We start from the raw sequence: 27,274 nt of genomic DNA on the forward strand, positions 1-27,274 counted from the left end.
AGCTGTTCCACAACCCAAACAAAGGCTCCAAGTCTATCAGCATCCCGCGGCGGGCAGGGAGCGGCCGGGACCATGAGGTGTGCCCTGAGCACTCGAGGAAGGGGGGTTCATCCCTTCTCCCTCCCTCTGAGTCCAGATAAAAGCTGGATCCTTGGAGGCACGGCTGGATTTGGAAGGCTCCCAATCCCTGTTCTCTCCCTGGCTGCGGGAGTGACCTGAGGAGATAAAGCCTCTTGGCTCAGCGCCTCCATCCCTTCATTTCCAAGAACCCAGGAGGACTCACCTTGCCTCCAGTTGCCTCTCCCCATCTCTCTCCAGCCTGAAGAGGGAGGAAGGAGACAGCCATGGCAGCCAACAGCTCCGGTGGGATTCAGGATGCTCCTCTGGACAGCAGCTTTGCCAGCACCGACGACCTTGTTTCTGACTGGTACATCTATGAACCCATGGAGCCAGCCGTGACACAGGATGAGTAAGTGTCCAGCCCTGCTGGTGGGTGCCACATGTCCCCTGTCCCTGCTGGGTCACCCTGCACAGCAGCCAGCCTCCTGCCCAGCTGCCACATCCCCTTTCTGTGGAGTAACGTCCCCTGAGCAGCAGTCCCAGCATTTATGCCTGGGTGAGCGGGAGGTGATTGAAAAGGCTTGTTTTGGCCACCTAAAACTGCTTCATTCCTTTATGGGTGCTTCTGGCTGGTGCTTGCCCCAGGGATGGGACCCCAGGGTCCAACCTCACAACAAGGACCTGGCACTTCATGCCCTCATAGCTGAGAGCCCTTACCAAGGATAAAGGAAGTGCTATAGAGAGGGGAAACTGAGGCATGGAGCAGCAGGGTGATCTATCCAGTGTGAAGCTGGGCATCCCAAGGTGCATCTATCAGAACTTATTGTCTCTCTGTTGACTTAATCCTCTGTGAGTGAGTTTTATACCACTCAGTTGACTGATACCCAACCCGTAGGGCCAGCAGGAGGAGATCCCAGTGGTGACCAGCTCAAAGGGTTCCTCCTCACCCTTAATCTTCTACATTGTGGAACAGCTAATGTCAGCTGGTCCTATACAGCCTTTTCTGGCAGGCTGGGGACAGCCTTGGATATGGGATGCCTGAGAAATCCTCATTCCACTATCAGACCCTTCCCTGCAGCCTTGCTCCTGTCTCTGCCCACCCCATGGGCATGAGGGCTCATGTGGGCTCCCCCACTGTGTGTTGTGGGGCTCAGGATGTCCAACTCCCTGGTACAGGGATTTGCAGCTAGCACTGGGTGACGCACAGGCCCTCCTGGCCTTGGGAGAGCAGCAGGGCTGTGGCACAGCAGAGATTAAGGGATGTCGTGGAGGCCAGAGAGGGAATAAATAAAGCAAGGCCTGGCACATCTGCTTGGCCTTGGCTGGCTGGGGATGCGGCGCTGTGACCCCATCCTGCACCACCAACCCCAGGCATCCATCGCCTCTGCCATCCCACAGCTCTGAGGCTGGTTCCTATCCCATGGGAAAGGCGTTGAGACACCCTACAAGGGGTCTTCAGCCTCCCAGCTGCATTTAGTTAGAGCAGTGCCTTAGTTAGCAGGGAGAACTGCTCTGTGCAGGCTGCATCCCTTGAAAAGGCAGAGCTAGGATGGGTATGAGCATAAAAGAGGTAAATTGGGCTTCATCCTTTCTTGCTGATCTCCTGTTGGGCCTCGGTATCCCTGTGTGTGGAAGGAGGTCACCCAGACCTTGTGGGAATCAGCTTGGGGCTGCTCCTGAGTGTTACCTCTATTGCTTGCTTGATCATAAGTCATCTTGCGAGAGTGACTTCACCCCTGGTTGTGTAACCCAGCTCTTTGGAGGTTTACCCCTTCTTGCTGTCAGACAGAAATCCCTGCTGCATCTTTGCTTTGCCCTTTTGGGACTAAATACATCAACATGTGACTCTTTTTTTCCCCTTTGTAGCGTGTTTCCCAGTGTAATCCCAGACTGCGACCCCACCATTTCTCCCAGACTGTATCACATCTGCATGGCGCCCATCTCCGTAAGTACCTGCCACGTCCCATGGGGGGGTTATCTGCCCTGATGTTGTATTTGCTGCCCCCCAGCTTCGGTCATGCCTATCTACTCCCACATAGCAGTTCTGGGCTCTTCAGCTTGAGCTGGAGGGAGGTTTGAGCTGGGATGCTCTAACACAGGATTTAAACATCCCCAGACTGTAGTCAATAGAAAGCTTTGATTTATTTCTATAGCATGGTCCCTCTGAGGTGTTTAGAGCCTGTAACTCATCAGAGCAGGTTGAGAAGCACCTGCCTTGCTTCAACCATGGCTGGATTGATGTTGTTGGGTGGAGGTGGTGTCTCCCTGAAGGCTCTCATCACATGGCAGCATGTCCAAACACCCCCCAGATATCACCCCATGTATTTATTGCTCCCTTGGTTGGGTTTCTGGCAGCTGGCTGTGCTCCTGGGCTTGTCCTTGCTGGTGAAGCGCAGGCGTCTCCACCAGAGCTGCTGGAATGGTGTCCCAGGACTGCTCAGGTACCCGGTCCCTGGGGTCCCCATCACCCTGCAGCCAAGTGGGTGGAGGGATGCTGAGGTGCAGCACGGGACATAAATCAGCTCTGGGGCAGTGGATGGTGGGGACAGGGTGCCCATGACCTGGTGGAAGGCTCATTCCTTCCTTGCCTTGCAGCCCAGCTAACTTCCTGGAGGAGGAAGGCAACCGCGGGCTGGTGGCTGCAGTGTTCGGCATCCTGTTCTCATCCCTGTGCGTGCTGGTCTTGGACACGGACCCTCTGCCACTCATTGCCCGCTCCTCCCAGAGCAGCCGGGGTAAGGCCAGCACCCTCCTTCCCTGTGAGCATCACACTCTTCCCCACCCAGGAGATGTGAAGCTTTGGGTGCCACCCTGAGCAGCCTGTTCACCCTGGTCCCTACTGAGAGCGCTGCTTCTCTTCTCGCCTGTTTTGCTCTCCCTCCTCTCTTCCCATCGTACCATCTAGAGTACTGGAAGATCCTGGCTTTGCTCTACTACCCTGCCTTCTACTACCCCCTGATGGCCTGTGCCACCATCCGGCATAGGGCCAGCTACCTCATGGGCTGCCTGCTCTCCTGGTGCCACTGTGTGGTCCACATCTGGCAGAAGGTGGATTGTCCCCAGTCACCAAAGGTATGGGTCCCACTGCCTGGGGAAGGAGCAGGGAGGCTGCTGTGGCCAAGGCTTTCTCATCACCTCCTTCAAGTGACACTAAGGTGTCACCTGCCCAGGACTAGGTCCCCAGGCTGGGATGGTGTGGTGTGTGACATCTCTGCTTCTCCCCAGATATACAGGTACTACTCCACACTCTCTTACATCCCTATCATCCTCTGCCTTGTGCTCTTAAGCCTTTGGTATCCAGCCCTGCTCATCAAGAGCTTCACCGGGCAGGAGGAGACCTTGGATAAGGAGGTAATGCAGATCTATGGGGTGACTTGGTGGGAATGAATGGGAGGACGCTTTGATGGACCTGCGTGGATTTAGGAGTTCCCCTGCCCCACAACCTCTCTGCCTGCCTCAGAACTGGGAGAACTGGGGTGGTGCCAGGCCGTGTGGTCCCTGCTTTGCTCCAGCACTGGGAGCTGCCTCCCCTCCATCCCTCTGTTGATGGCAGAGGTGGTGGCTCTTTTTATCTCCTTGGATTTGAAGAGGGAGTGGAAAATCCATCTTTGGAGTAAACTCCTTAGTACAAGAGGCTTAAAGCATCAATACATCCCGTTCAGGCTGAGACTGGGGTTGCCTTGTTTTCCCAGCAGGCTGGATAATCCCCAGCCCTTTGGGAAATGCTGGGGCTTTGTTGGGAAGAGAGGAGGAAAAACCTACTTCAAAATAAGCAGCCAGCCCAAGTGTGGACTGAAGTGACCCCAGGCCCTTGGTGGGAGCTGGCTGATGGGAATGGGGGGTTTCAGCTGTCCTACTGGTGTGCCTGCATTTGGGCTGCTTTGCTGATAGGAACAAGGCATGTTTGTTTCTGCCTTCTGTGATGATGGAAGATTTGCTGCCAGCATCATTCCAACATGCTCGTTATAGCTGGGAATCCATCATCCCTGGGGGTGATGGACTCCTGCAACAGAGGGTGTTGTGGGGCATCATGCTAGAGATGTGTACGGCTGGGGCAGGAGATAGCTGCTAGACGGGATGCAGGTGCTCTGGCCCCCCAGAAGGCAGAGTCACCTCTCCTACTCACTTCGAGCACACTCCCTGTGCTCAAAGCAGGCAACTTATTGCTGCTTTCCTTAAGGTGCCAGGGAGAGGTTACTACAAGAAATACCTAAAGGCTGTCCTGTCCAAACGCCCTCAGAAGGGGAGGTAAGGAAGACCCCTTCCCGTAGTATTGCCCCATCAGGGGCAGAGAGGCTCCCTGCTCCGAAGGGACACGCTTCTCACCCTCCTCTTCCTCCTCCAGCCCCGCAAAGCTCGAGGAGAGCCTCCTGTCAAGGGCGCAGACGTACTTATGCTCCTACATCTACGCTCCTGAGGAAGGTTGGCTGCAGCGCGGGCTCGGCACACTGGCTGCACCCCTTCCCTGGGGACAGCAAATGCCTTTCCTGGCTCCTTCCCCAAAGCAGCCGCGTCCCGGCAGCTGCCGTGCGGTGCCGAGGCTGTGCACACACTGCTGTGCTCTGGGGTGGGGAGCGGGGACACCCAGCCACGGGGGTATGGGTGGGCTCAAGCAGTGAGGTTCAGCTGGGGGTTGTGCTGATACTGCAGCCTGGCGCTTGATAAGGATGTGATAAGGGGATAAAATCTCCTGAAAGTGGATAAAATCCCTAAGAGGAATGGGGAAGTATTCCTTTGTCCATGGAAGGAGCGGGGGCTGTCCCAGAAGGTGGCACCCTGAGGGACATGGCTCCCCATCCAGCATGAACCTGCATTCTGGGACCAGGTTTCAAGGGATTGCAGAGTACAGAGACACTGCTCCCAGCTATGTATCCTTATGGGATTGCTCTGGAGAAATCCCGATTACTACTTGACCGCCCTGTCCCGGTGCTCTCAATGGGGTGTTTGCTTTGGCTGCTGGTTTGGGTGGACCTGCAGCCTGTTCCACTCTTTCCCCGTGACTCCACATCCCAGCTCCTCTCCAATACACCCCTCCAACTCTTCCTTACAGGTTTCCAGATCCCACTGAAGCTCGTCCTGTCCATAACCACGGCCATGATCGCTGTCTACCAGGTGATGCCAATGGTTAAATGCTAAGCAGAGCCCCCTCCCTGCCTTCTTGGCTGTGTCCTCTTGAGGCAGAGGAGCCCAGGGGGCATTGCCACACCACACTTTTGGCTATCGGAATGGTATTAGCATGCCTTGAGGTATTACCATCCCTCATGGCAACCGGCCATGTGCTTCCAGGGCTCAGTCAGCCTTAAGTCCTCAAGCCAAGGCAATGGCTCAGCAATGGGATGCCGTGACCCGGGGCTCACGTGGCACCGCTCCCTCACAGGTTGCCCTGTTGCTCCTGGTAGCCGTCGTCCCCACCATCCAGATCATCCGGGCAGGAATGACGAAGGACATTGTGGTGTTGTTGGTCCAGTTTGGCTTGGTGCCCTCAGAGAGCCCGGCTGCCCCAGGTGACATGGAGAAGGAGCTCAAGACTGTCAAGTACTACCTGTGGTCACTGGAAGGTGGGTTCCCAGCCAGGCCCTGCACCCAGAGATGGTTTCTGGAGGGTTTCAGAACTTACCAGGGAGGTTTCCAGCCCAGAGGGTGGTCCAGGAAGCTGGATGGTGATGGAAGAGCTTCCAGCGGGAGTTAAAGCCCAGCTGCTGAAGCCGCAGCCGTGCAGACATGAAAGGCAGCTGCGGATGCCTGGTGCCAAGGCAGCGAGGCACTGCAGATGCTGCCCTTCGGCTGCAGGCTTTGAGATGTGCTGGAATTGAGCAGATGGCTCTGGATGCAGGGATGTGGGGATGGCAGGAGTGCCCCCTCCCTCCATGGCGTACCACCAATCCAGAGGGGGGCTTTTATGTCGTTTCCCAAGTCACCAAGCCCCTCTCATCCTCTTTTTTTCCACCGTCATCTCCACCTCTCCTACCAAACCTCCTTTCTCCCTCTTGCTTTTACCACGCAGCATCTCCTCAGCTCTCTCCATCTCACTGCCTGCTTATTACAGCTTTTCCAGCACTGAGCTAACCCAACCGCTTGTATTTTCCCTGCCTGTTTGTCTTTCCCCTTCCCTTTCACTGCCTCATCTACTCATACCCACCTGGGATATGGAGATCTCTGTATCACAAAGAAGGTAGGGAGGGAAACCGAGGCACGGGCACATCCATTACTCGGCTCCCTGCAATGCTCCTGAGATAGGTTTTACAGTAAAATCCCATTGCTTGGATGGCCACAGCCATAGCCCATCACGTCCCCCTGCTCCTCTGCAGTGTGCTACATCTGCTCGCTGGTGCTGTGCTGCCTGCTGACCTGTGCCATGCTCCTGAGGACGCTGGTGATGCACAGGTATGGTGTCCTTGCTCCTCTTCTCCTTCCCGCCAAGCCAGGATGCAGCTTGTCTGTCTCCCCAGGAAGAACCTGAAGGCTCTCTACCAAGGAGCAGTGCTGGATGTCTTCTACAAAGCCCATATCCTCCGCCCATCCCGACAAGCCATTGTCTGCTGGATGAGCTTTGCCAGCTTCCAGACAGCTTTCGCCTGCCTGGGTAAAGGGTGCTGGGGCAGGATGGGGCGGGTGGATGGGGTGGTGGACCCCCACCTTGCACACCATACCCAGCGTTTAAGCATCTCTCCCCCCTTTCTTGTCCCGTTTCACAAAGGGCCAGCTGCAGAGAGGCTTTTGTTCCTCTTTCCCCAAACACAATCTGTCCTGCAGCAAGGACCATGCTGAACACCAAATGGTTGGGAGTTAAAAAGGGAAAGGGGGGGGAATGGTGACTTGTTTTGGCTGAAGCCCAGATATTTTGATATGAGAAACTGTCACAGCATCTCATGCAAAGGACTGTCTGTCTCCTCCGGTCCCAGTCTTCACATCCCAGATGCTCCTCACTGTGCATCTTCCTCAGCACAGCCAGGGTGTCCCTGGGCAGAAGGGGGGGGGGGGGATGGACACCCCAGAGATGAGTGAAGGACATCCAAAGGGGTAGAAATCTTCACCCCACCATGGTTTGGAGCCATTTTAAGGCCTCTCTGCCCCATGGGAGGTGATGCTAGGCAGGGATGCATGGGCAACATCCAACCATCTCAGTACCCCAAGGCCACTCTGAGGAGCAATCTGAGGGTCCAAGGGGGTGATGGAAGAACAGGAAGGACCACCAGGCCTGTTGGTGAGCACTCCTTGCAAAACCAGACCTATTTTGGGGGCAGATTGCAGAGATCAGTATGGAGGTAGGAGCTGGGGAGCACCCCAGGAGCTCCTTGCACCCCTTTGCCAGCGAGGAGCAGCTTTCCCAGTACTCAGTGCAGTGCTGGCAGCAACTCACCGTGCCACCGTGCATCTGCCTCCTGCTTAAAGGTCTTGGCTTTCAAGTCATTAATGCAAAGCAGTGGAGGTGACGCACAAGCTCAAGCCGAAGGAGGAGAAGTGGCTGCTGATCTGGGTGTGATTTATGATTGATTAGAAATCAGAGCTCAGGCTGATTTCTATGATGAGGCAGCAGAGTTGCAGCCTGGAGTGATGCCTCTGCTCAGCAGGGATAATGTGGGGAGTGATAAGAGAGGCCGAATGCGTAATTAAATCCCACGTGTTGGGAGCAGGGCAGGCAGGTAAGGATTCCACAGGCTTTCTATAGGATTAAAATGGCACACGCTCAGCATCAAGCATTGGTTGGGGAATAAGAGCAAGAACTTCTTCCATCTGCTGCTTCTCCATCCTCTCCCCATGTCTCCCTCCCAGGTCTCCTCATCCAGCAAGTGATCTTCTTCATCTGCTCAGTGGGGTTCACCTTCCTCTTCGTCATCCCGCTCCAGTCGGGCACAAACACTCACCTCTTCAGGATCATTCAGAACATGTGGTGGGTGCTCACAGCCCTCAGGGAGGGGTGGAAGACCCAAATGGCTGCCATGGCCATGGTGTGCTGTGAGATGCTCTGTCGAGGGGAGGCTCTATCTTGGGTTCTTTCAGCTTTGCTGGAGGTTTCTGCTGCTTGGAATGGTGCCTCATGCTTGAGGCCCTCCTCTTGTCCAACCTGCCTCTTCCTTCCCACCCAGGCCCTTCTGGTTGACCCTGGTGGTTGCCGTCATTGTGCAGAACTTGGCAGCTCACTACCAGTTCCTGGAGCAGCATCCTCTCCGGAAGGAGCTCACCAACAGGTATGGGCATGTGGAGGTCCCCTGGGGCAGAGATGAACCCTCCTGAGGTCCAGGACATGGGACCGTGTTGGGTTTACATGTGTCCCTGGTGTTGTGTTGTCCTCTCTGCCACAAGCTCAAGGGGGAAACCTGTAGGTTGGAGGGGTCTAAGTGGCTCCATGTTCCCAGAGAGGTATCTTTAGATGCTTTAAGGCCATGGTCCATTGACAGCCTTGATTTCAGTGCGGTGAAGTGGGTGAACTCTATGCCCTGCTCCACCAGCCCCATTTGCAAGCCTCGGGGGAAGCCCAGATCCCTCAGGATCAGCTGGACTGGTTCAGATGCTGCAGATGTGGTCCCTCACTCACACATGTTGTCACTGCCTAAGCTGTCTCCTTAAGCTGAAGACCAGGGTGACACATGGATCTAGGTGTCCTGCTCTGCCCAGCCAAGGGATGTCCACCACCTCCACCACTCGCCCAGTATTGTGGGGAGGCTGCTGTAGGCTATTCCAACCTCCACAGGAGTGAGTGTCCCTCATCCCAAACCACCAGACACATGCTTTGGCTGATTTCTAAGTCTTCAAGGAGAAATGGAGACCCTATGCGTGCTGGAAGCCAAGCTTCCCGATGGTGCATCAGGTTGTCTCTTCTCCAAGAGCCTGGAAGGGTGTTTGTTTCTCTCCATGGGATGGAGACACCTCAAATGGGGCCTGTGTCTGCTGAAGAGGGAGGGAGGCTTGTTTTGGCCGGTGGTTCCTCTTGGCAGGGAAGGGCCGTGCTTCCCGTCCCGTGGTGTTTGTGTTCCTTACTCCTCCTCCTCCGCCCACAGGCGAGCTCTGTACATAGTCACCTACCTGCTCTTCCCCATCAACGTGCTGGTGGGCGTCCTGGCTGGGGTGTGGAGGATGGTCATATCCGGCCTTTATAACTCCATCCATTTCTGCCAGCTGGACATCAGCCTGCTGAACCGTGGTGTGGAGACCTTCGACCCAGGTAGGGCATGGAGGGCGTCCCTCTGCAGCACCTCTGAACATGGGGGCCCTGCTCCCACCACCATGCTCCTGCCAATGGCCTGAGGGCTCCTCCATCACCTGGAGCTGCCAGGACTGAGGGGGGCTTCAAACTGCCTGTGGTCAGACATGGGCAGGGGGGAAAACTGGAGCTTCTGATGCCCACTTGGTCCTGCTTTTCTATCCATCCCCAAGAATCAGGGGTGATGCACTTATGGGGTCCCCGGGGCTTCAGCAGTGGCGAGACTCAAAGGCAGTGGACCCTCATATCTCCTGCGCTAAAGGCAGCAGGGAAGGAACATAGAATCATAGAACGGTTTGGGTTGGAAAAGACCTTAAGATCATCCAGTTCCAACCCCCTGCCATGGGCAGGGATGCCTTTTTATCACCCAAGGCTCTGACCAAGGCTCATCTCAATCTCCCCTCTGGCAAGTTAGATCCATTCCCCTTGTCCCATCCCTACAGGCCCTTGTCCAAAGCCCCTCTCCAGGTTTCTTGTAGCCCCCTTCAGACACTGGAAGCTGCTCTGAGGTTTTCATGCAGCTTCTTTTCTCCAGGATGAACAGCCCCAATGTTCTCCTTTCCTCTGCTTTTTCTGCTGGGATTTTGGGAGCAGCTCTGAAGGCAAAGCAGCTCTGGCTGGGCAGAGATAGAGCCCAGCAAATAACCCTCCCCTCCGCTTCAGGGCAGGAGAAGGGGAGAACCATGAAGTTTGGCCCCATTACTCTCATTCACTGTGGGCTCTGTCCCCCCAGGCTACCAAACTTACTGCCACTATCTGAAGATTGAAGTCAGCCAGTCCCACCCGGTGATGAAAGCCTTCTGCTTGCTGCTTCTCCAGCTGGCCAGGCCAGAGGGGCCATCGGGGCTCCCAGCCAGCAACGTGGAAGAAGGTGAGACCTTCCCATCCCCATCCGGGGTGATGCATGGCCAGCACTGTGGGGCAGCATCATCAGGGCTCCTCTATGAGTTTGCTGCTCTAGAGTTGCTGGTGGTGCCTGGGGGTAAAGGGACCATTGGGGTTGTGGCTGTCGGATGTGATGATCTCCATTCTAGGAGCTGCTCCTGTCCCTCTGATGTGCAAGGGCACGATAGGGCTCCTGTGTGTGTAGATGGCATTGGGCAGCCCCAGCGAGGGGGAGCTGGGGCTGAAGTCGTTCCTCCTCCCATCTCCTCGCAGGCATCCAGCTGATGCAGCACAAGAAGGCGCCTCCGAGCAGAGCCCGGTTCAAGCAGAGCCGAGCCCGCTGGTGGTTGGCTTATACCCTCCTCAACAACCCCTCGCTGACTGCCTGCAGGAAAACCGCCCTCTGCGACCCCACAGCCAATGGCACCCAGCTCAGCACCCCCGAGCCCTGACCTCCAGAGACCCTCCACCTCTCTCTGCCTCCCATGCACACTCCATCCCATCCCTGTCTCCCATTGACTCTCCTCCTGCGCTGGTGGGAGCTTTGGGCACCTCCTGCCCCTCACCAGCAGTGGTGGGGGCTGTTTTTTAGCTCTAGGTCCATGCTGAGCCACTACCACGGTCCAGAGGTAAGGACAAATGGGTCACCTCCAAGCATGACCTGGATGGACAAAGGTTGGAGAGCCAAGGTGAACCCTTCAGGCATCTCAAACATCTTAGGAGTCACTCCTGCAATGAGCCCACAGGTTCTCAACAGTTGCCTTTCCGACACATGGCATGGCTGGGACAAGCCCCCAGCACCAGGGGAGAAAGGAGAGAGGGAGAAGGGATGTGCTTGTGTGTGTGGAGGGATCCTCAGCCAGGCTGAGCATGAGGAACTACCTGCATCTCAGTGTGGTGTCCCCACAGAGAAGGTCCCTACTGCCACTCCCATCCCCAGCTTCTGCCTTTCATTTCTGATCCTGGCTCCCCTTGGACACCTTACTTGACCCTGGCACTCCTTTCCTCCCAGTTTTATGAAGGCTGATACCCATCTGCTCCTGCTCCGGGCTGTGAGGTTGCGGAACCATTTGGTTTTCACTCTGCATAACTCATGACCTGGTGCTTCTTGCTGCCACCCCTTGTTTTTTTCAAAGCCAGCAGTTCCCCAGGGCTGGTGACCTTCCAAGTGAGCTGAGCTTGAATTCATAGAAAGCAGTTTTACACCTCGCTTGGACCTGCCCAGTCCCGGAAGGTTAATAAATCACATACCTCATTCCTATGCTCGGGTGTGCTTGGTGTCCATGCCCAAATAAACCAGACCAGGCAGGAAGGACACGAGGATTGTCTCTGGGTGATGTTTGGGACTCACCTTGCTCAGCAGGGGCTTTGTGGTAGATCTGCTTGACCTGGGGGTGATGGGACCAAAACTGATCCTCGCCTTAGGGAAACTAATGCAAAACTGCTCAGTTTGCTTTCCCATCAAAACTTTTGGCCCTAAACCACGATTCCCAAGAAGGATGTGAGCTGAAACAGGATATATAGTAGCTGAAGCACCAAAGGTAGGTGTCCAAGGTGTTGCTGGATCACCTTCTCCCATGATGTGTCCCTTAACCCTGCCTTCATTGGCTGGAAGGATGCCTGGTGTCAGCCCAAGCAGGGTCCTGGGTAAGTGTCCTGGCATCTCCCTACGGCATTGAAGCTGGGTGAGCACCATCCCTTTCCCCAGGAGCCTAACCCTGCTCCCTTTCTATCCTAGCAAAGGGGAGGGGGGATGTGTATGTCCCTGCCTTCATCTGGAGCTGCCCCAAGGGCCACCCGGTGCGCTTGGATGCTCAAGCCCCTGTCACATCCACTGCCCGCTAATCAAACAGGATTAAACCCACATTCTTCTAATCGGATTTGAGCCCTGTCTGGCACATAGCACAGCGTCACCAAACTGGGTGACAGCAGTGGCACCCCAGGGTTGTTTTCTTCTTGAGACAGCAGGAGCCCAAGAGGCAGTTCCTGCTCTTTTCGCTGGGCTTTACACTGTGAATGCAGGAAAGATGCAATGCTGGTGTGTGCCCGCTGTCCTGTGTGCATCTGGCTGAAGTGATGCCCCAAGGCAGAGGCTGCACTTTTCCCTTGCAGCCCATCCCATCTCCAGGCTCGGGGGCTTTGGAGGCAGCCTTGGTAATCCCTAAAATCTTTGGCAGCTCCGGGCCATGGGTGGAGCTGGATTTCAGCATCTGTTTACACAGCCCTGCCCAAGGCTTCCTGGAGATGTCTTGGCAGGAGGGGACTTCACTGATTTGCTTGTTTTCTTTCCCTTCTTTGACATAAGCAGCGTGCCCTGGGGGTGAACTGAGCTCCTCTTCTTCGTGGTGGCCTCACATCTCTTCTCTAACCCCCAACGTCAATAGCTCTGCCCCTGTGCATCTGCAGTCCTCTCCACCCAGTCCCTGAGCTGATGGTGAGGTGGTTCAGGGAGATGATCCCACTGCAAAAACAGCCCTTCATGCAAAACTGCCCCTGTGGGGAATGGAAACTCAGGCCTGGGTTGTGCTGTGGCTTTGCAGATGTGAGGGGGACAGAGGAGATGATGAGGGTTGTGGTGGCATCACAGGCTTGAATGAGCTGGTGGCCAGGGTGGGTCAGGATGATGATGCAAAGTGCAATATCACCTGCAGCATCTAATCCAGAGCCACACAGCAGGGTGCTCTGTTTGTTATAAATGAGTGATGCTTAATACCACTCATAATTTGCCATAAATCCATGAGTGAACTTGGTGGGAACAGAGGAATTCACAATTCTGGTGCCAAAACAGCCACGCACCAGCAAAGCTGGGGGAGCAGCAGATTGGCAAGGCAGGCAGAGACCTTCAGGCATGGCTGCTGAGAGCCTCGATCTTACTGTTTTCATCCATATCCCAGGCTCCAACCCCTGTTGCCAATTGAGGCTGCAGGAATAAGCTCCTGTACCCCCTATTCCCAGGCAGGCAGGGAAGGGAGTATCCCGGCTGCGATAAAACTCCTGTTTGAAGTTGTATTCTCTGAAATGAAACCAAAACTCTTGTTGGGGCTGTGATGTTTTTCATCCTTTCTGCCTGTAATGGGAAAAACATGTGCCTGGTTGTTAGCATCAGAGGTTGGTTCTGCCTCGGGACCCCCACGGAGCCCTCGGCGCTGTACCCGGGCTGTGCTGACGTACAGCAGCTCCTTGGCTGCTCCTTTCCTTAACCTTGCAGACTGGCTGGACACCCAGTTGCGGGGCTGCAGAGCTTGTGTGGAGGCTTGAGACTGGTTTTCAGCTGCTTTTGGCTTTCATGCCTTCCCCTGCCTGCTGCAGGCAGCAATGGGAGGAGTTGGGGGTGTCCTATAAGTGTATCCTTCCTCCAGGGTCATTGTGGGAGGGCTTTGGGGGAGCTGGAGGGGGAAACTGGGTGCCCTCTGAGCAAAGAGGGTTGGGGATGATTGAGAGAAGGACTTGGGGGTGCTGGTTGATGAGAAGCTCAGCATGGCCTGGCTTCAGCGTGCTGTAGAGTGGAGAGATGCTGTGAGGGCTGGAGCAGCTCTGCTCTGGAGACAGGCTGAGAGAGCTGGGCTGGGGCAGCCTGGAGAAGAGAAGGCTCCTGAAGGAGAGACCTTAGAGCAGCTCCAGTGCCTAAAGGGGCTCCAGGAAACCTGGAGAGGGGCTTTGGACAAGGGCCTGTAGGGACAGGACAAGGGGAATGGCTTTAACCTGCCAGAGGGGAGATAGAGATGAGCTCTGAGGCAGAAGCTCTTCCCTGTGAGGGTGCTGAGGCGCTGGCACAGGGTGCCCAGAGAAGCTGTGGCTGCCCCATCCCTGGCAGTGTTCAAGGCCAGGTTGGACACAGGCGCTTGGAGCAACCTGCTCTAGCGGAAGGTGCCCCTGCCTGTGGCAGGGGGCTGGAACTGGATGACCTTTAAGGTTCCTTCCAACCCAAACCAGGCTGGGATTCTATGCACTGTGGTACCCCAGATGTGTTGGGTTTGGGGTGCACAGAGGCAGCATGACCAGCCGGTTTAGAAAACAACAATCAGTATTTATTGCTGTCCATACAGCTTTGGTTACAAGGCAAGGGGGCTGCAGGGGTCCATCCAGCTCCCGCAGGCGAGCACTGGCAGAAGACACAAGAGCTGGGTCACCTATACCTCAGGGTAGGGGAGATGGATATGCTTAGCCCCCCCACCAGGAGACAAGGGGTTCCCCAGCACCCTAGGCAGCCGGGTATGGTATATATGTCCCGTGTGGGAATGCTAAAGCACTTAAGGAGTTTGTTTATGCCTTATAGGTCAGCTCAGTTTCTGTCTCTCTCATCTGGGTTTTCCCAATCTTTCTTCCTCCCATTCCATCATGCAGCCCCTGCTTGGTTTGCCATCAAAGAGGAGCGCTGGGACATTGTTTTCATCTCTTTGAGCTCCATCCCTCCCTGCTGGGGTCAGAGCTGGAGCAGGTCAGCTCGGTGGGTCCAGCCCAGACCAGCAGTTTGGACCACAGGCTTCAGCAGTGAAAGGCAAAGGGGAGGGAGGAAATGAGCTGCATCTGGGAAAGGTACTGAGGGCGGCAGGGCCTGATCCTGCGACATGCAGGAAGGGTGCAGGCACCCTGGGTGCTCCCAGCACCCAGCCAGTGGGTGCCCTTTGTGCTCCTGAAGGATTGAAGCCTGTGGGACAGCTTCTTCTGCTCCATACAATGGCCTGATCCAAGCCCACAGGCCCATCCAGCGTGTCCTGCCATACCCCTCCTGCCTACAAAGCACCACCATACCTCTGTCCCTCAGATCCATGTCCCCTGGGCCCCCAGGATCCCATGTCCATGCTATTCCCCTACTCTAAGACTGGTCCTGCTCTTCCTGGTGCTTCATGTGAGGTTGGTGGTAGGAAGGATGCGCCTGGCCGGCCAAGGGCCCGGGCACCGGTCACAGCAGGAGTGTCATCTTTGGTGCTGCTGGACCAGAGATGCCCTCCCTGGTCAGAGCTTGCTGCTGCAGGTGGAGGTAGGCTCTGGGGATGGGTGATGGTCACCCTGTTGACAATGGACTTTAATCCTGCTTTGGTCTCAGGAGGGAGATAAGTCAGGAGGTGGCAGGTTTGGACCCCTGAAAGCAGCAGCACAATGCAGATCTGCTCTACATCACCCGAGCTTGTTTGAAGCTCTCAACTAACAAAGCCCAGCCCTGACCCCCCATCTAAGGAGGGGTTGAACTACCAACCCTGGGCCTGAGTCTTGGCCCCCTTTCACTCCTGACCGCCCACAGTTCCCAGAAGCTCAGCAAAGGCATGGCACTACATGAAGATAAATGCTACAGAAAGAGGGGGACCCCCGTGGCACCGTTTCCTTCTCCCCCCTTTAACAACAGAGTGCGATGCCCAAAGCCAGCAGGAGCGTCCCCAGCTGGACCTGGGGCACTGCTCCTCCAGCCCTGCTCTTGGACTCCCTTGGTATGTGGTAAACGATCACCAGCTTTTCTCCAGTACCAGAAGGATCTATCTCGTCCCCCTTATAGCAGCTCCGGTCCCCAAGGTGGCCAGCGTGGGGGTCATCTCGGAGCAGATCTTCAGCTGGATTCTCTGACCCAGCCAAGGCCACGTTGACCGAGACATCCCGTGTTCCCACGTCGTTGACAGCGAGGCAGGTGTAGATGCCTTCATCCTGCTTGCTGAAGTTGGGAATGGCCATGGTGCCGTTCTTGAAGACCAAGAAGTGCTCTTGGCTCTGCTTGACGTTTCCATCCCGCGCCACGTTGGGCCCGTTGATCTCGATGCGGCGGCTGGAGGTCTGGATCTTCCACCTGATCTCTGGTGGAGGGCTGCCCGCCACGCTGCAGTGCAGGGTCAGCGTGAGGCCGTCGTACATGACCGTGTTGTCCAGGTTGGACAGGTAGGTGAGCTGCACGGAGGGGGCAACGCAGTAGTGGTCGGGGATGTCTGTCACTGCCCTGCCCTTCATCCTGCCGGGAGCCACGCACAGGGTAGAACCCCCCTTGGTGATGGACACAGAGGTGTTCTCAGTCCACTTCTTCAGCCAGAAGACCTTGCAGGAGCAGTTAAAGGGGTTGTTGAAGATCTGAAGCTGGGACAGGGAGGGCAGGTTATCGAAGGTGCCCTCGGCCAAGGTGGTCAACTCATTGTCATTGAGCCAGAGGGAACGCAGGTCCTTCAGGGAGTGGAAGGCATCCCTGGGCAGCCCGGCCAGGCGGTTGTTGTTCATCTTCAGGATCTGCAGGCCGCTGAGGTTGCGGAGGTCCTGCCAGGGGAAATCCATGATCTTGTTGTGGCTCAAGTCCAGGTTCTTCAGGTGCAGTAACAAGGAGAAAGCCCCCGGCTCCACCACCCCGACCTGGTTGTAGCCCAACCACAGCGACTGCACTTCGGGAACCTCGGCGAAGGAAGCCTGCCCCAACCAGCCGATCCTGTTGGCTGACAAGGTGAGGATGGTCACATTGGAGGACAGCCCCTTGGGTACCTCCTGGAGGTCCTTGTAGGCGCACTCGGCCAAGAGCCGCCCATTCTTCTTGGTGGAGCAGGAGCAGGGGCCGGGACAGGCCAGACAGGGCCCCAGGAGCACAGCCAGCCCCAGCCAGCAGACCAGGGGCCTCATGCTTCCTCCTGGGAACAGAGAGGGGGGGAATGAACAGGACGGGTCGAGCCGAGATGGGGATCTGTGTTTTCTTGCCAAATACTAAGAGAAAGCAGCAGGAGAGCGAAGCATCCATGTGATTAACCCCAGGCTGTTCAAAATACTCTTCCCTAAGCTGAGGAAGGCATTTCCTCACCAAGAGCAGAGCCTTCTACCTATGTGAGCAGAGAAATTCCCCCTAAACCCTTTCCTTCCCCCTCTAGAAAATGCCTCTTTTCAATCCTGGCTGAAATCCAGCCCCTGGGATGCTGTTTCTCAAGGTTTGGGGATGAAAAGCAGGAGCTCGGGGTTCCAAGTTCACCCTGCTGAGGCTGGAAGGAGGCGAAACGGAGCAACCACAGCTCTTTCACAACCAGCCTTCCCTTAAACCATTAAGCCCGCCTCCTCTGGAGCCCATAAGTTGTCCGGCTTTTCAGCACACTCTCAGACCTCAAACCAAGCCCCCATCTCCATGTTTTTCCATGTCATGGAAAAAAACCAGCGTCTCAAATGCTTTTTCGCAGCAAGAGAGTGTGGGGTCCCAGGCTGCTGGAAGTCTTTAGAGAGAAATACTTCTGAGCTAACTCCTTACTCCCCTTCTTCTTGCCTTGGGCAGGGGACTGTGCGTGCTCTATTCCTGGCCTCTGGAAGCTGCATCCCACCAGGGAAGAGGTTAACTGCGCCTCAGCAAGGAGCTGGCAGCGAGACCCCTTTGTCTCTGCCTTGTAGGCAAGTTTTGCTGCTCCTTCCAGTCCCCAACCCTGTCATTTAGAGCAGGAAGAAGGGGGGGACGGGGGCATTTTATTGGCAAAGGAGAGGATGAATAAGACCCGCACAACAACTTGGGGAGGGGGACAAAAGGGGACACAAAGGGTCCTGTCCTGCAGGGATAGACCACCCCAGTGATGGGGTTCAAGGGACGGTGAAGGACCCCGCAGAGTTCTGGGGGTGATGGATGGGTGAGAGCCCGGCAGTGATGGGGGGGAGAACAAGCTTTGCTGATGCCTTTAAAGCCCCTGGAGGGTGTCATTTTGGGGTGCCTCGTATCTCTCCCAGCCCAGCCTGCCCGGCATGGGCAGATCCCCATCACGCCGACCGGGATGCGGCGGGAGGGGCAGGACTTGGGGTACACCCCCCCACCAAGACAGCACCGGGGGGTTTGTCCCGCGGAGCTTGGTCTCCCGGAGCCCCCCTTCACCCGTCCCCGCCGCCAGCATCCCCCCGGGGGTGCCGTTACCTCTCCCGCTGCCCCGCGGCCGGGCGGGCCGAGGCGGCCCCGGGGCGGTGTGAGCAGGGCCCGCACGCCGCATACCAGAGCCGTGAATAACCCTCCAGCCCTCCCTCCTTCCCTCCCCGGCCCGGCCCTGGAGCTACCCCCGGCCCCCCAGGTCCCTTCCCCGGCCCCTTCACCGGCAGCTTCGCGGGGATGGAGCCCGCTCTCCCTCGCTCCTCTGGAATGGGGGAAAACGGGACCGCCGGTTCCCTCGGCCCTCGCCGGGCTTCTCCTCCCCTCCCCGTCCCACGGGCCCTTTTGTTTTCCATGGCACCGACCCACTCCCGCAGGCGGAAAACGGCTGCGGGGGCCCGTCCTCGGCCCGCCTCCCCCGGAGCCCGGCCCCCCCTTGTCCCCGGAGCGGGGGGAGCACCTGCCCCCCCCACCGCCCTGCATCCTGGGTTCCATCTCGTCCCCCACCACTTGCAGGGGACGTCTATGGGACAGGGCAGAGGATGAGTGGCTTCAGGAGAGCATGGAGGGTGCTTCTGGCTGGGGAGTCTCCTCTAAGAAGGGGGAAAAGCCTTTGGGGCCTCCGGGGTGGCAGGATGTGTGACAGGGTAGGTGGGTGCCCAGAGGCTTTGTCAGGGTGCTAGGGGAAGGTGGACAGGCATTGATGTACAGGGAGGTCACCCAGAGCCATCTCCTCTGCCCTGCGATTAACTGCTGATAAAAGCTTTTCAAAGCAGATCATGAAGCATTCCTCCTCCAGCCTCCAGGACCACTTGGGCAGAGCATCCAGGCCTGGGATGCTGAGCAGGTCCTTGCTCCCTGCCCTCCCACTGGCCGAACTGGGGTATCTCTGGTAAGAAACCTGCCTGCTGTGGGGCTGGGGTTGGAGCAACCTGGTATCAGACACCCTCAGCGTGGAAGCAGAGGGTCTGCAGACGTGCAAGGACCCCCATTCTGGAGCAAGCCAGCCCCTCTTTGGAACAGACCCTGAGCAAGATGAAGATGGAGCAGGGAGGGAAGCTGGAGCCCCCCTGGAGAGCTTCAGCTCCGCGTAGCCCAACCACAGCTCCCTTGTCTTCACACTTGTGCTGATGCAGCCGTCGCTGAGGCCAGGCTGTGAACAGACTTGGCGTTAAAAATAGCGCCGTGCAAGGGAGAAGGGGATTAGTTTGAATCTAGAGCAGTTCATCAGGCAGGCTCGCAGCCTGGCTGGTGCAGGACGTGCTGATGTGCCACCACGGGTCAGCGAGGCGTTTTGTCCAGGGGGGTCAGGACCTGCTTTGTGAGGCATTTGTGGGGGCTGGCACTGCCCCTCTTGGGTGTGCTGGTGTGGAGGTTGCTTCCTGACCCTCCCATGGGTTGATATCAGTGGTGCCCATCACCCCGGAGCAGGGCAGGCTGATATCTGGCTGGAGGAGGGTGGTCCATCAGCTCCCATGCTGTGAAGCACATTGTGAACATCTTCAGAGCCTTTGTGCAAGGGTTGGGGGAGCTGAACCGCTGGGGGATGCAGGGCAGGGGTGACTGCAGAGGACCAGGCCTCATTCTGCCCACTCACATCCATGGAGCAGATGAAAGATGCTGCTCTGAGCCCTCCTATGGGGACCACAGTCCCAACCCCTTCAGCGGGTGAGTGCTGCAGCACTGCGGTGGCCATACCGACATGGCAATGCTCTTATCCCTTGATTTTTTGATCCAGGATAAGAGACAATTTTGGGATGGGAGGGGGATAAAAGCTTCTTTATCCCTGGGCTGTCTCTGACAAAGGGTGCCAGACGCCTTCCCAGTTTAGGTGACACTGTAAGTGTGTGACAGTGGGTGCAAGCTCAATCCCCAGGCTGGCGGCAGGCTCTGGAGAAGGGTTAATGCCTTAGGAGGGGCTGAGCCATCCTGAATGCTTTAACCCTTTCCAGTCCCCACTGAGCATGGAATGGGTGGGAGGATGCAGGACTCTATCTCTGACCCCTTCATGTGCCTTTGGGCACCGGGTGCTAATTAGTCCCCGCCCTGAAAAGGAGCAAATTTCAACATTAACCAGCACGGGGAGGTAGCTCATCACAGCGAAATTCCCTGTAGATCTGTTAGGTGGGGAAATCTATTACTCTCTAATTAAATGAAAGCCAAAACGATTGTTCTTTTTCTATTCCTTGTATGTTTCTAAGCATGAAAGTCAATTATAAGTGGATCTGCAGAAGGGGATTTGTCTAGAAAGGGGACTCTCTGCTTGGCACAGGGGGTTTAAAAGCTGGAGTAAACACCTGGGCTGCTGTGGAGCAGCCTCAAATTCCCAGGATTTGGGGGATTTGGGTGGGCACCCCACTGCTCACTGCCTCTTTGCTTGCAGACCTGCTTTGTCTGTCTCCCCCATGCTCCGTGCCGCAGGAGAAGGATGCAGAGGCTGGGTTTAAAATAGCAAATCATCCTCTGGAGGATGGAGAAATGAGTGTTTGTTCAGAGGGGATCTGCTGGGGTGCAGAGGGTGCATTCGGGGAGGGTGAGGGGCACCGGTGGGGCCTCAGGGGCCACCCATGGGTGCTGGTGAGTGGGTGACCATCCCCACATGACAGCAGGACACTGTCTCTCAAGCAGGGACACCAGGAGGGCATGTGGCTTCGTAGCTCCAGATAAGAAACGCAATCAAAGGCAGCCTTAAATCTTCGCCGTGTAATTGTGGGCTTAAATCATTGTCCGGACGAGATGGGGATGCAGGGCTGGGGAGGGGGCATAAATCCACTGGACACCTTCTTATCACCCCTGCTCTGGGATTGTTTGGGGACTGGGGTGACACTAACCCCATCCTGTCCCCGGCACAGTGCTGGGGATATGGTCGTGTATATACATGCCTACAGGGTGTGTATAGGAGACAAGCGCTGGGTGTTTGCATGCACGGAGAAAAAACCTGCATACATGGATAGTGTGGGTATTTAGCACGTATTTGTACGTATATCGAGCATATATATTGTGTGTGCATAGATACACACAGCTTATATGCATTGTATGTACAATTTTATGTATTCTTGCTGCCTACGCATATGGTATGAGTATTGGGGTGTTTGTAGAGTGTGTGTATGTGCTGAGGGAAAATATTTGTATTTCTTATATAATGATTTTATAGAGCATCCACAGACTATATTTGGTTTATGATATTTTCATGCCTATGCTGTATTTACATATATTTATTGTGTGTATAGGCTGAGTACACACGAAATTCTGTGAGTCTATGAAATGTGTGCACAGAGAGTGTAGAATTATTTGTGTGTATATACCGTGTGTGTGTGCATAAAATGAGCATGTAGAGCAGAGATGTGTATATAGAGGGTGTAGCTGCATATATAATATGTGTGTGAATTATATATAATATGTATATACAGAAATAAAAGATAGATACTGTGTGCAGCATGGTCTATGGGTATAAATATATATATACACATTTACAGTGTGTGTGCTTTGCCTGTAGCTGCGGCAATGCGCCTCCACGCCGTCTCCCTCCTCCTCGGGGTCCCCTCGGCTGTACTGGGCTGTACCGGGCTCTGCATGGGGCAGAGCCGGGGGGACACCGGGTGCAACCTCCTGCTCGCCCGCATCGAACACAGACCCGGCTCCACTTTCAATCCCTTTTATTGACTCTTTCACAGACAGAAGCTCGCAGAAAGGCGCCCGCGGCTCTCGCCGGTCCCGGGGCTCCCGGGGACCGGAGGGATGGGTTAAGGGGGGGCGGTGGCGGTGACCCCCTCGCCTCCCGGGGCCGGGTCCCCGCCGGCAGCACGGGCCCGTCTACGGCACAGACACTTGGCTACAAGGCTACTCTACCCAACACACATCGAGGGGTCCCGCCGGGCTGGGGAGTCGGGATGGGACCGAAGAAGAGGGGGGGGTCGGGCCGCAGCCGCCACCCCGGAGGAGCGATCTGGGGGCGCGGAGCTGTCCAGTCCCGCCGGTGCTGAACGGATGCGCACCGGGGAGCCCCGGCACCCATCGGGCAGCGGGGAGAGGACGGCACCGGGGAGCCCCGGCACCCACCGGGCAGCGGGGAGGGGTCGGCACCGGGGAGCCACGGCACCCACCGCGGAAAATAGGGATGCACCGGAGCTCGATGGACACCCACCGGGGAGCGGCGGGGACCGGACCGAGGCGCGGCGGGGACCCATCGGGAAGCGGCGTGGAGCGGGGAGTGGGGAGGGTAACGCCGAAAAGCGGCGGGGACCGCACCGGCATGCGGCGGGGCCGAATCGGGGCTCGGCGGACCCGGACCGGGGAGCGGCAGGAGCGGACCGGGGAGCAGAGGGGACTCACCGGGGACCGAGGGAGCGGCGGGACCGGACCGCGGAGCGGCAGGGACCCGCCGGGGACTGAACTGTATCCAGCAAGAAAAAGAGGTTTTGGGATACCGGGATTTTTTCTTTTACCCATTTTTTCTCATCGTTTTCGTTTTTTTCCTTAAAGGGGAAACAAAATACGGGGCGGACGGAGGGCAGAGGCGGGCGGGGGACCGGGAATCGTTGTGGTGATGTCGCCGAGCCGGGAGCGAGGAGACCGCCGGTACCCAAAACGGAAACGAAATCCTGGGAGAAACGTCCCGCCCGCACCGAACATCCCCGGGGCCAAGTCCCTTCCCCGGGGACCTGCCGCCTGAGGAGGAGGAAGAGGAGGAGGAGGAAGGTCAGGCGGGCGTTGCTGAGGGTGCTCCGGTCGTTCCTCAGAGGAAAAGCAGCGGCGGTGCCCCGGGAGGCGGCGGGGGGGGTGAGAAGGGGAGGTGGGGACCGGGAGGGGACCGGGAGGGAGGGCGGGGAGGCTCAGCGGGGGCGCTGGCGGTAGTTGCCGTTGATCTCTTGGGAGATGGTGACGGCCTCGGCGCCCAGCGGCAGCTTGTCACTGTACTCGGAGCGGACCTCAAACTCCTCGCCGTTGGCTTTGGATTGCGACTCCACCATGGAGCTGGCCGCTACGCTCTCCTCTCGCTCCAGCTCTGGAGCCCCTTCGGCTTCTCTCCTCCCCCTCCATCTGCCTCCTTCGTCATCCTCCTCCTCATCTTCTTCCTCCACCTCTGCCTCACCCACTTCACTGGGATTGAAGTTCTTCTCGGACTCCAGGTAGGAGGCACGGGGATCGAAGTCGGCGGCCATGTGCTTCTCCATCTGGTCTGGGTTCTGGGCCTTCATGATGAGCTTGTAGGTCTTCCCCTGGTACTTGGAGAGGAGGTGGCACCATGTGGCCCCCATCAGGGGTAAGGTGGCCAGCACCAGCAAGAAGATGCTCACAACCACGATGATGATGAGTGAGGGGATCTCTTTTTTGGTAGTGAAGACCACTCGGACCTGGCAGTCCTCCCCCAGGTAGGTGAGACACACGGAGTAGTTGGTGCCGGGGTTCAAGCCCTGGAACCAGTACGAGTTCACCCCTTCCTCGATCTTGGACCACTGGACCAAGGCGTGACCCTGCCTGCTCTCCTGGCACAGGTAGAGCATCCTGAGGTGGACCTTCTCGGGCTGCACGTAGGTGGGTGTGAGCTGCACCCGGGCATCACGCTCTGACACATCCAAAGCAATCACCCCCAGGTCGAACGTGTGCTGCTTGAAGTCGCCGCTCTCGTTGAAGGCGTGGTTGGAAATGTACTTGCTGGTTTGTACAGAGCCACACTTCTTCTCAAAGGGTGGAAGCTGGAAAGGGACTTGCCCGTCTCCTGTGGACTCCACCTCAGCTGCCATGGATGGTTGGCTCTGCCGGGTGGGACCGAGGGGTTTGCTTCTCTCATCTGGCATGAGCACACTGTTCTTTGCTCCCTTAGCCCCAGGCTTCTTGTCACCTGGCTGTGCTTTGCCTCCCAGCGGGTCCCTCCCAGGCTGCAGTGGGTATTTCTGGGTGCCCGCCACAGCCACGTTGACCGAGGTCTGGTTGCTCCCCATTTCGTTGGTGGCCAGGCAGGTGTAGGTGCCTTCCTCCCGCTTGCTCAGGTGGGGAATCACCAACGTGCCGTTCTTGAAGACCAAGAAGCGCTCAGGGTCCTGTTTTGGGAGGTCCTTCCCAGTGCTCTCCTTTGGGTTCCCATTGAGTTCCAGGGTTTGGCTGGAGGTGCGGATCTTCCAGCTCACTTCAGGTGGTGGGGTACCCGTCACAGCACAGTGCAGCGTCAGAGTGAAGCCATCAAAGAGCTCCGTGGTGTCCAGGTTGGGGTAATAGGTGAGCTGCACGGTAGGTGAGGTGCACTGCACATCTGGGATCTTCCCCACTGGCACTCCTCGGTGCTGGTCCGGGAGGGCACAGGTGATGGAGTCTTTCTCGGGGATGGAGATGAGAGTGCTGTCCATCCACTTCTTCAACCACTGGAGCTTGCAGGAGCACTCAAAGGGGTTGTTGTAGATCTGCAGGTGGGAGAGGGAGCTAAGCGAGTCAAAGATACCCTCTGCAAGGGTGGTGAACTTGTTGTTGTTGATGCGCAGGGACCGGAGATCCTTCAGGGTGTGGAAAGCTCCCTGAGGCACCACAGCCATGTGGTTATTGTTCATCTTGAGCAGCTGGAGAGCACTGAGGTTGTAGAGGTCCTGCCAGGGGAAATCCACAATCTGGTTGTGGCTGATGTCGAGGTTTTTCAGCTGCACAAGGATGGAGAAGGTCCCGAGCTCGATGGAGCGGATCTCGTTGTGTGCCAACCAGAGGGAGGTGACCTGGGTCACCTCCACAAAGGAACGCCGCTGCAGCGAGGTGATCTTGTTGGCCGAGAGGCTGAGGGTGGTCACGTTGGAGGGCAGCCCCGTGGGCACCACTTGAAGGTCCTTGTAGGCGCAGTCGGCGAACTGGTGGGCATACTTGTCCACGCAAGCACAGGGCTCGGGGCACGCCCGGGCCAGGCCGAGCAGGGCCATCAGCCACAGTGACAGCAGCGGGGCCATCTCCCCCTGACAAGGGACACACGGGGGGCTCGCAGGGCTCCTGCCCCCTCTCCCCACCCGCTCCCCACCCGCTTCATTGTCTGGGCCCTACCGCCCCCCCCCCCGCTGCCCCTCCACCTCACCCCTCGCCCCTTCTCCTCCCGCTTCCCCTTTCCCCTCCTCTCCACCGCTTTCCTCCCGTTCCTCCGTGGCTCTTCCCACCCTTCTCACTCTCTTCTCCTTGTCTCGATTGGGCTTCCCCTCCACCTTCCCCCCCCCCCCCCGAAAATATTAAATCTCGTTTTCTTTCTTCTCTGCTTTAATTTCTCCTTTTCCTATTATTTCTTCCGCTTTTCCTTTTTTTTCTTTCTCCTTCCAGCCTTTTCTCTCGCCCTGTCCCTACTTTTCTCCCTCCCTTCTCCATCTCTCTCTAGGTCTAGCCTTCCCTATTTTCCCCTTTCCTCTGACCCACCCCTTCGCCCCTGTACCACACGCCCCCCCACCACCCCCCGCCTCGCCGCACCGGGGCTGACCCCGCACCTTACCCGCTCCTAAGTGGCGTTAAGCAACACGCAGCCCTTCTCCTCGCCGTTACCGGTCTTCCGCATCCTCCTCCCGACTCTCGGAGGAGCCTCCGCCAGGCCGGACACGACGGTGAGGGGCGCGGCGAGGAGGTTGGGGGGACCCCACCCGTACCCCCCTCCGCACCTCTCCGGGCTGAGCTGCGAGCCGGAGCGGGGCCGTACGGGCACTGGGGCTGCCGAGAAGAGAGCGAAAGGAGGAATTAGCATTTCTGCCAGCCTCCCCCTCCGCACGGCTGCCCCCTCCCTCCTCGCCACCCCTTTCCCATCCCACCACCCACCCACCGCCAGCCTCCGGCGGGGACGGACCCGGCTGCTTCCCAGGGCGGGCGCGGCGCCCCGCTCCCTCCCTTCATCCCTCCCCAAAATATACAATAACCAGAACGAACGCCCTCCCCGCACAGCAACGAGTACAACTCGCTCGCACTCGGCAGCAGCCTTCATCCAGACACACTGCTCGCCGTTTTCCCTCCATTTCTCACCCCTCGGTCCCCGTTTCCCACTCCCTGGAGGGACCGGGATGCCGTCGGGGCAGATGCGGGACATGGCTACCCTCGTCCGGGATATCGTCCTTTGGGAAGCGCTTGTGGACGGGGAACCGGGGCTCGGGACGCAGCCCAGCCCTCCCAGCAGCCTCCCCCGGTGCTGCTGCCCCCCCCGCCCGGTCGCTGCGGTGTTTCTCGGGGCGATGCGCGGCTGTGCCGCCGCCCGAGCCCGTCCCGTCGCGGGTGGTTCCCTTCTGCAGGGCGGCCAGCGACTGCGAAGGGCTTTTAGGCATTTAAGGGCTCAAAGAGGGGGACGGGGGGTCCCGGAATGGGACCGTTCCCCTCATCTTCCTCCTGAAGGTTTGAACCTTCCGGAAAGGCGCGGTAAGAGGGTGCCCACTCTCCCCTCTGCAGTTTCTCCTCGACATGGGGGTCTGTCTTCCCCCACCTCTCCCCGGCCCTGCCCTGGCCTCTCCCCCGCTATGAAATCCCCAGAAATCATTGATTTTGGGAGCGGGATCGATTCCTTCCTCCCTCCCATCATCCCCCCTCGCCCCCCGCATCCCTCCATCCTCCGCCCCACCGGCGGCTGCGCTCCGAAGCTCTGCCGGTGGAGGGGGGCCGGGGCGGGCTCCGCATGGGCTTGGGTGGGTCAGCTCGGTCCTCCCGCTGTCCCCGACCCGGCTTGTCGCGACAGCAGCGGCCCCGCCTTGAGCTGCGGCTCCTCCTCCCCCCGCGGCGGCTGGGCACGTTCCGGGGGACCCCGGGTTTGGGGAGCCCCGAAGGGCTTTGAGGGGGGCTCGCCTCCTCCCTGCTTGCTCGTACGCGGAGTAAAAGCCCGGTCGGTCATTTCTGCCTCGGAGGGAGCCCGGCTCCGCATCCCCGCCCCGAGGCCAAGGGGATGGGCGTGTTCTTCCCAAGGACGAGGAGCAGGAAGCGGGGGGATTGTAGTGGGGGTTGGTGGCTGAAGGGGCAGAGAGGGGAAGCTGCCTGACAGCAGAATGTCAGGTCTGAGCCTCCAGGCACCTCTGCCCCTCAGGAACCATGTCCGAAGCCCCCACCCTGACGCCTGGTCCCTGGGGAACACGTAGGACAGAGTGGTCAGCCCCAGACGTACCTCAGTTTCCCTTCAGCCCTGCAATCTGAGGGCTGGCAGTGGGTGACACCCACAGGGTGGGCAAGGAGCTTGGGTGATCACGAAACCCACCTTGTTTCCATGCAAGTGAACCAACACTGCCCAAGTGTGGCATCGTGGCCACCTACACCATGTTCATCTCCACGCTCCCTGGCACGGGTTTGTCCCAACCCAATTGGCAACCCCCAGAAAAGCCCTGGGCATGGTCCAGGGGACAAGCCCGAGGAGATGG

At 57.7% G+C, this 27,274-nt stretch overlaps 3 protein-coding genes across 3 annotated transcripts; 1 reads left to right on the top strand and 2 right to left on the bottom strand.

Annotated features, from left to right (window-relative positions):
* Window positions 1-311: 311 nt before the first annotated feature.
* STRA6 (signaling receptor and transporter of retinol STRA6) lies at window positions 312-11,467 on the top strand. Its single transcript, XM_030497593.1, has 17 exons — window positions 312-469; window positions 1,927-2,005; window positions 2,416-2,501; window positions 2,656-2,795; window positions 2,966-3,132; window positions 3,286-3,411; window positions 4,241-4,308; window positions 4,406-4,482; window positions 5,111-5,172; window positions 5,438-5,618; window positions 6,369-6,444; window positions 6,510-6,643; window positions 7,834-7,951; window positions 8,148-8,249; window positions 9,060-9,223; window positions 9,996-10,133; window positions 10,421-11,467. The coding sequence occupies exons 1-17, from the start codon at window positions 345-347 to the stop codon at window positions 10,597-10,599; spliced, it is 2,022 nt and encodes a 673-aa protein (XP_030353453.1). The 5' UTR covers window positions 312-344; the 3' UTR covers window positions 10,600-11,467.
* Window positions 11,468-14,153: 2,686 nt separating this feature from the next.
* On the bottom strand, window positions 14,154-18,240 carry ISLR (immunoglobulin superfamily containing leucine rich repeat). The gene is made up of 2 exons (XM_030498450.1): window positions 18,161-18,240; window positions 14,154-16,740 (listed from the first exon to the last, which is right to left on the bottom strand). Exon 2 carries the CDS (start codon window positions 16,730-16,732, stop codon window positions 15,482-15,484), a length of 1,251 nt encoding a protein of 416 aa, XP_030354310.1. The 5' UTR covers window positions 16,733-16,740; window positions 18,161-18,240; the 3' UTR covers window positions 14,154-15,481.
* Window positions 18,241-21,575: 3,335 nt separating this feature from the next.
* On the bottom strand, window positions 21,576-26,755 carry ISLR2 (immunoglobulin superfamily containing leucine rich repeat 2). The gene is made up of 3 exons (XM_030498452.2): window positions 26,491-26,755; window positions 25,387-25,598; window positions 21,576-24,868 (listed from the first exon to the last, which is right to left on the bottom strand). Exon 3 carries the CDS (start codon window positions 24,860-24,862, stop codon window positions 22,769-22,771), a length of 2,094 nt encoding a protein of 697 aa, XP_030354312.1. The 5' UTR covers window positions 24,863-24,868; window positions 25,387-25,598; window positions 26,491-26,755; the 3' UTR covers window positions 21,576-22,768.
* Between the last annotated feature and the right edge of the window lie 519 nt (window positions 26,756-27,274).

Source organism: Strigops habroptila, chromosome 9, assembly GCF_004027225.2.
Source record: "Strigops habroptila isolate Jane chromosome 9, bStrHab1.2.pri, whole genome shotgun sequence".
Lineage (NCBI taxonomy): Eukaryota > Metazoa > Chordata > Aves > Psittaciformes > Psittacidae > Strigops > Strigops habroptila.

What these genes read in the sequence shown, in the direction of transcription:
- ISLR (XM_030498450.1), bottom strand. Translation starts at nt 16,732, where the DNA reads ATGAGGCCCCTGGTCTGCTGGCTGGGGCTGGCTGTGCTCCTGGGGCCC.
- STRA6 (XM_030497593.1), top strand. Translation starts at nt 345, where the DNA reads ATGGCAGCCAACAGCTCCGGTGGGATTCAGGATGCTCCTCTGGACAGC. An exon ending in TCTGCATGGCGCCCATCTCC is followed by an intron (nt 2,006 to 2,415) that starts GTAAGTACCTGC and finishes GGTTTCTGGCAG; the next exon opens with CTGGCTGTGCTCCTGGGCTT. An exon ending in AGGACGCTGGTGATGCACAG is followed by an intron (nt 6,445 to 6,509) that starts GTATGGTGTCCT and finishes CTGTCTCCCCAG; the next exon opens with GAAGAACCTGAAGGCTCTCT.
- ISLR2 (XM_030498452.2), bottom strand. Translation starts at nt 24,862, where the DNA reads ATGGCCCCGCTGCTGTCACTGTGGCTGATGGCCCTGCTCGGCCTGGCC.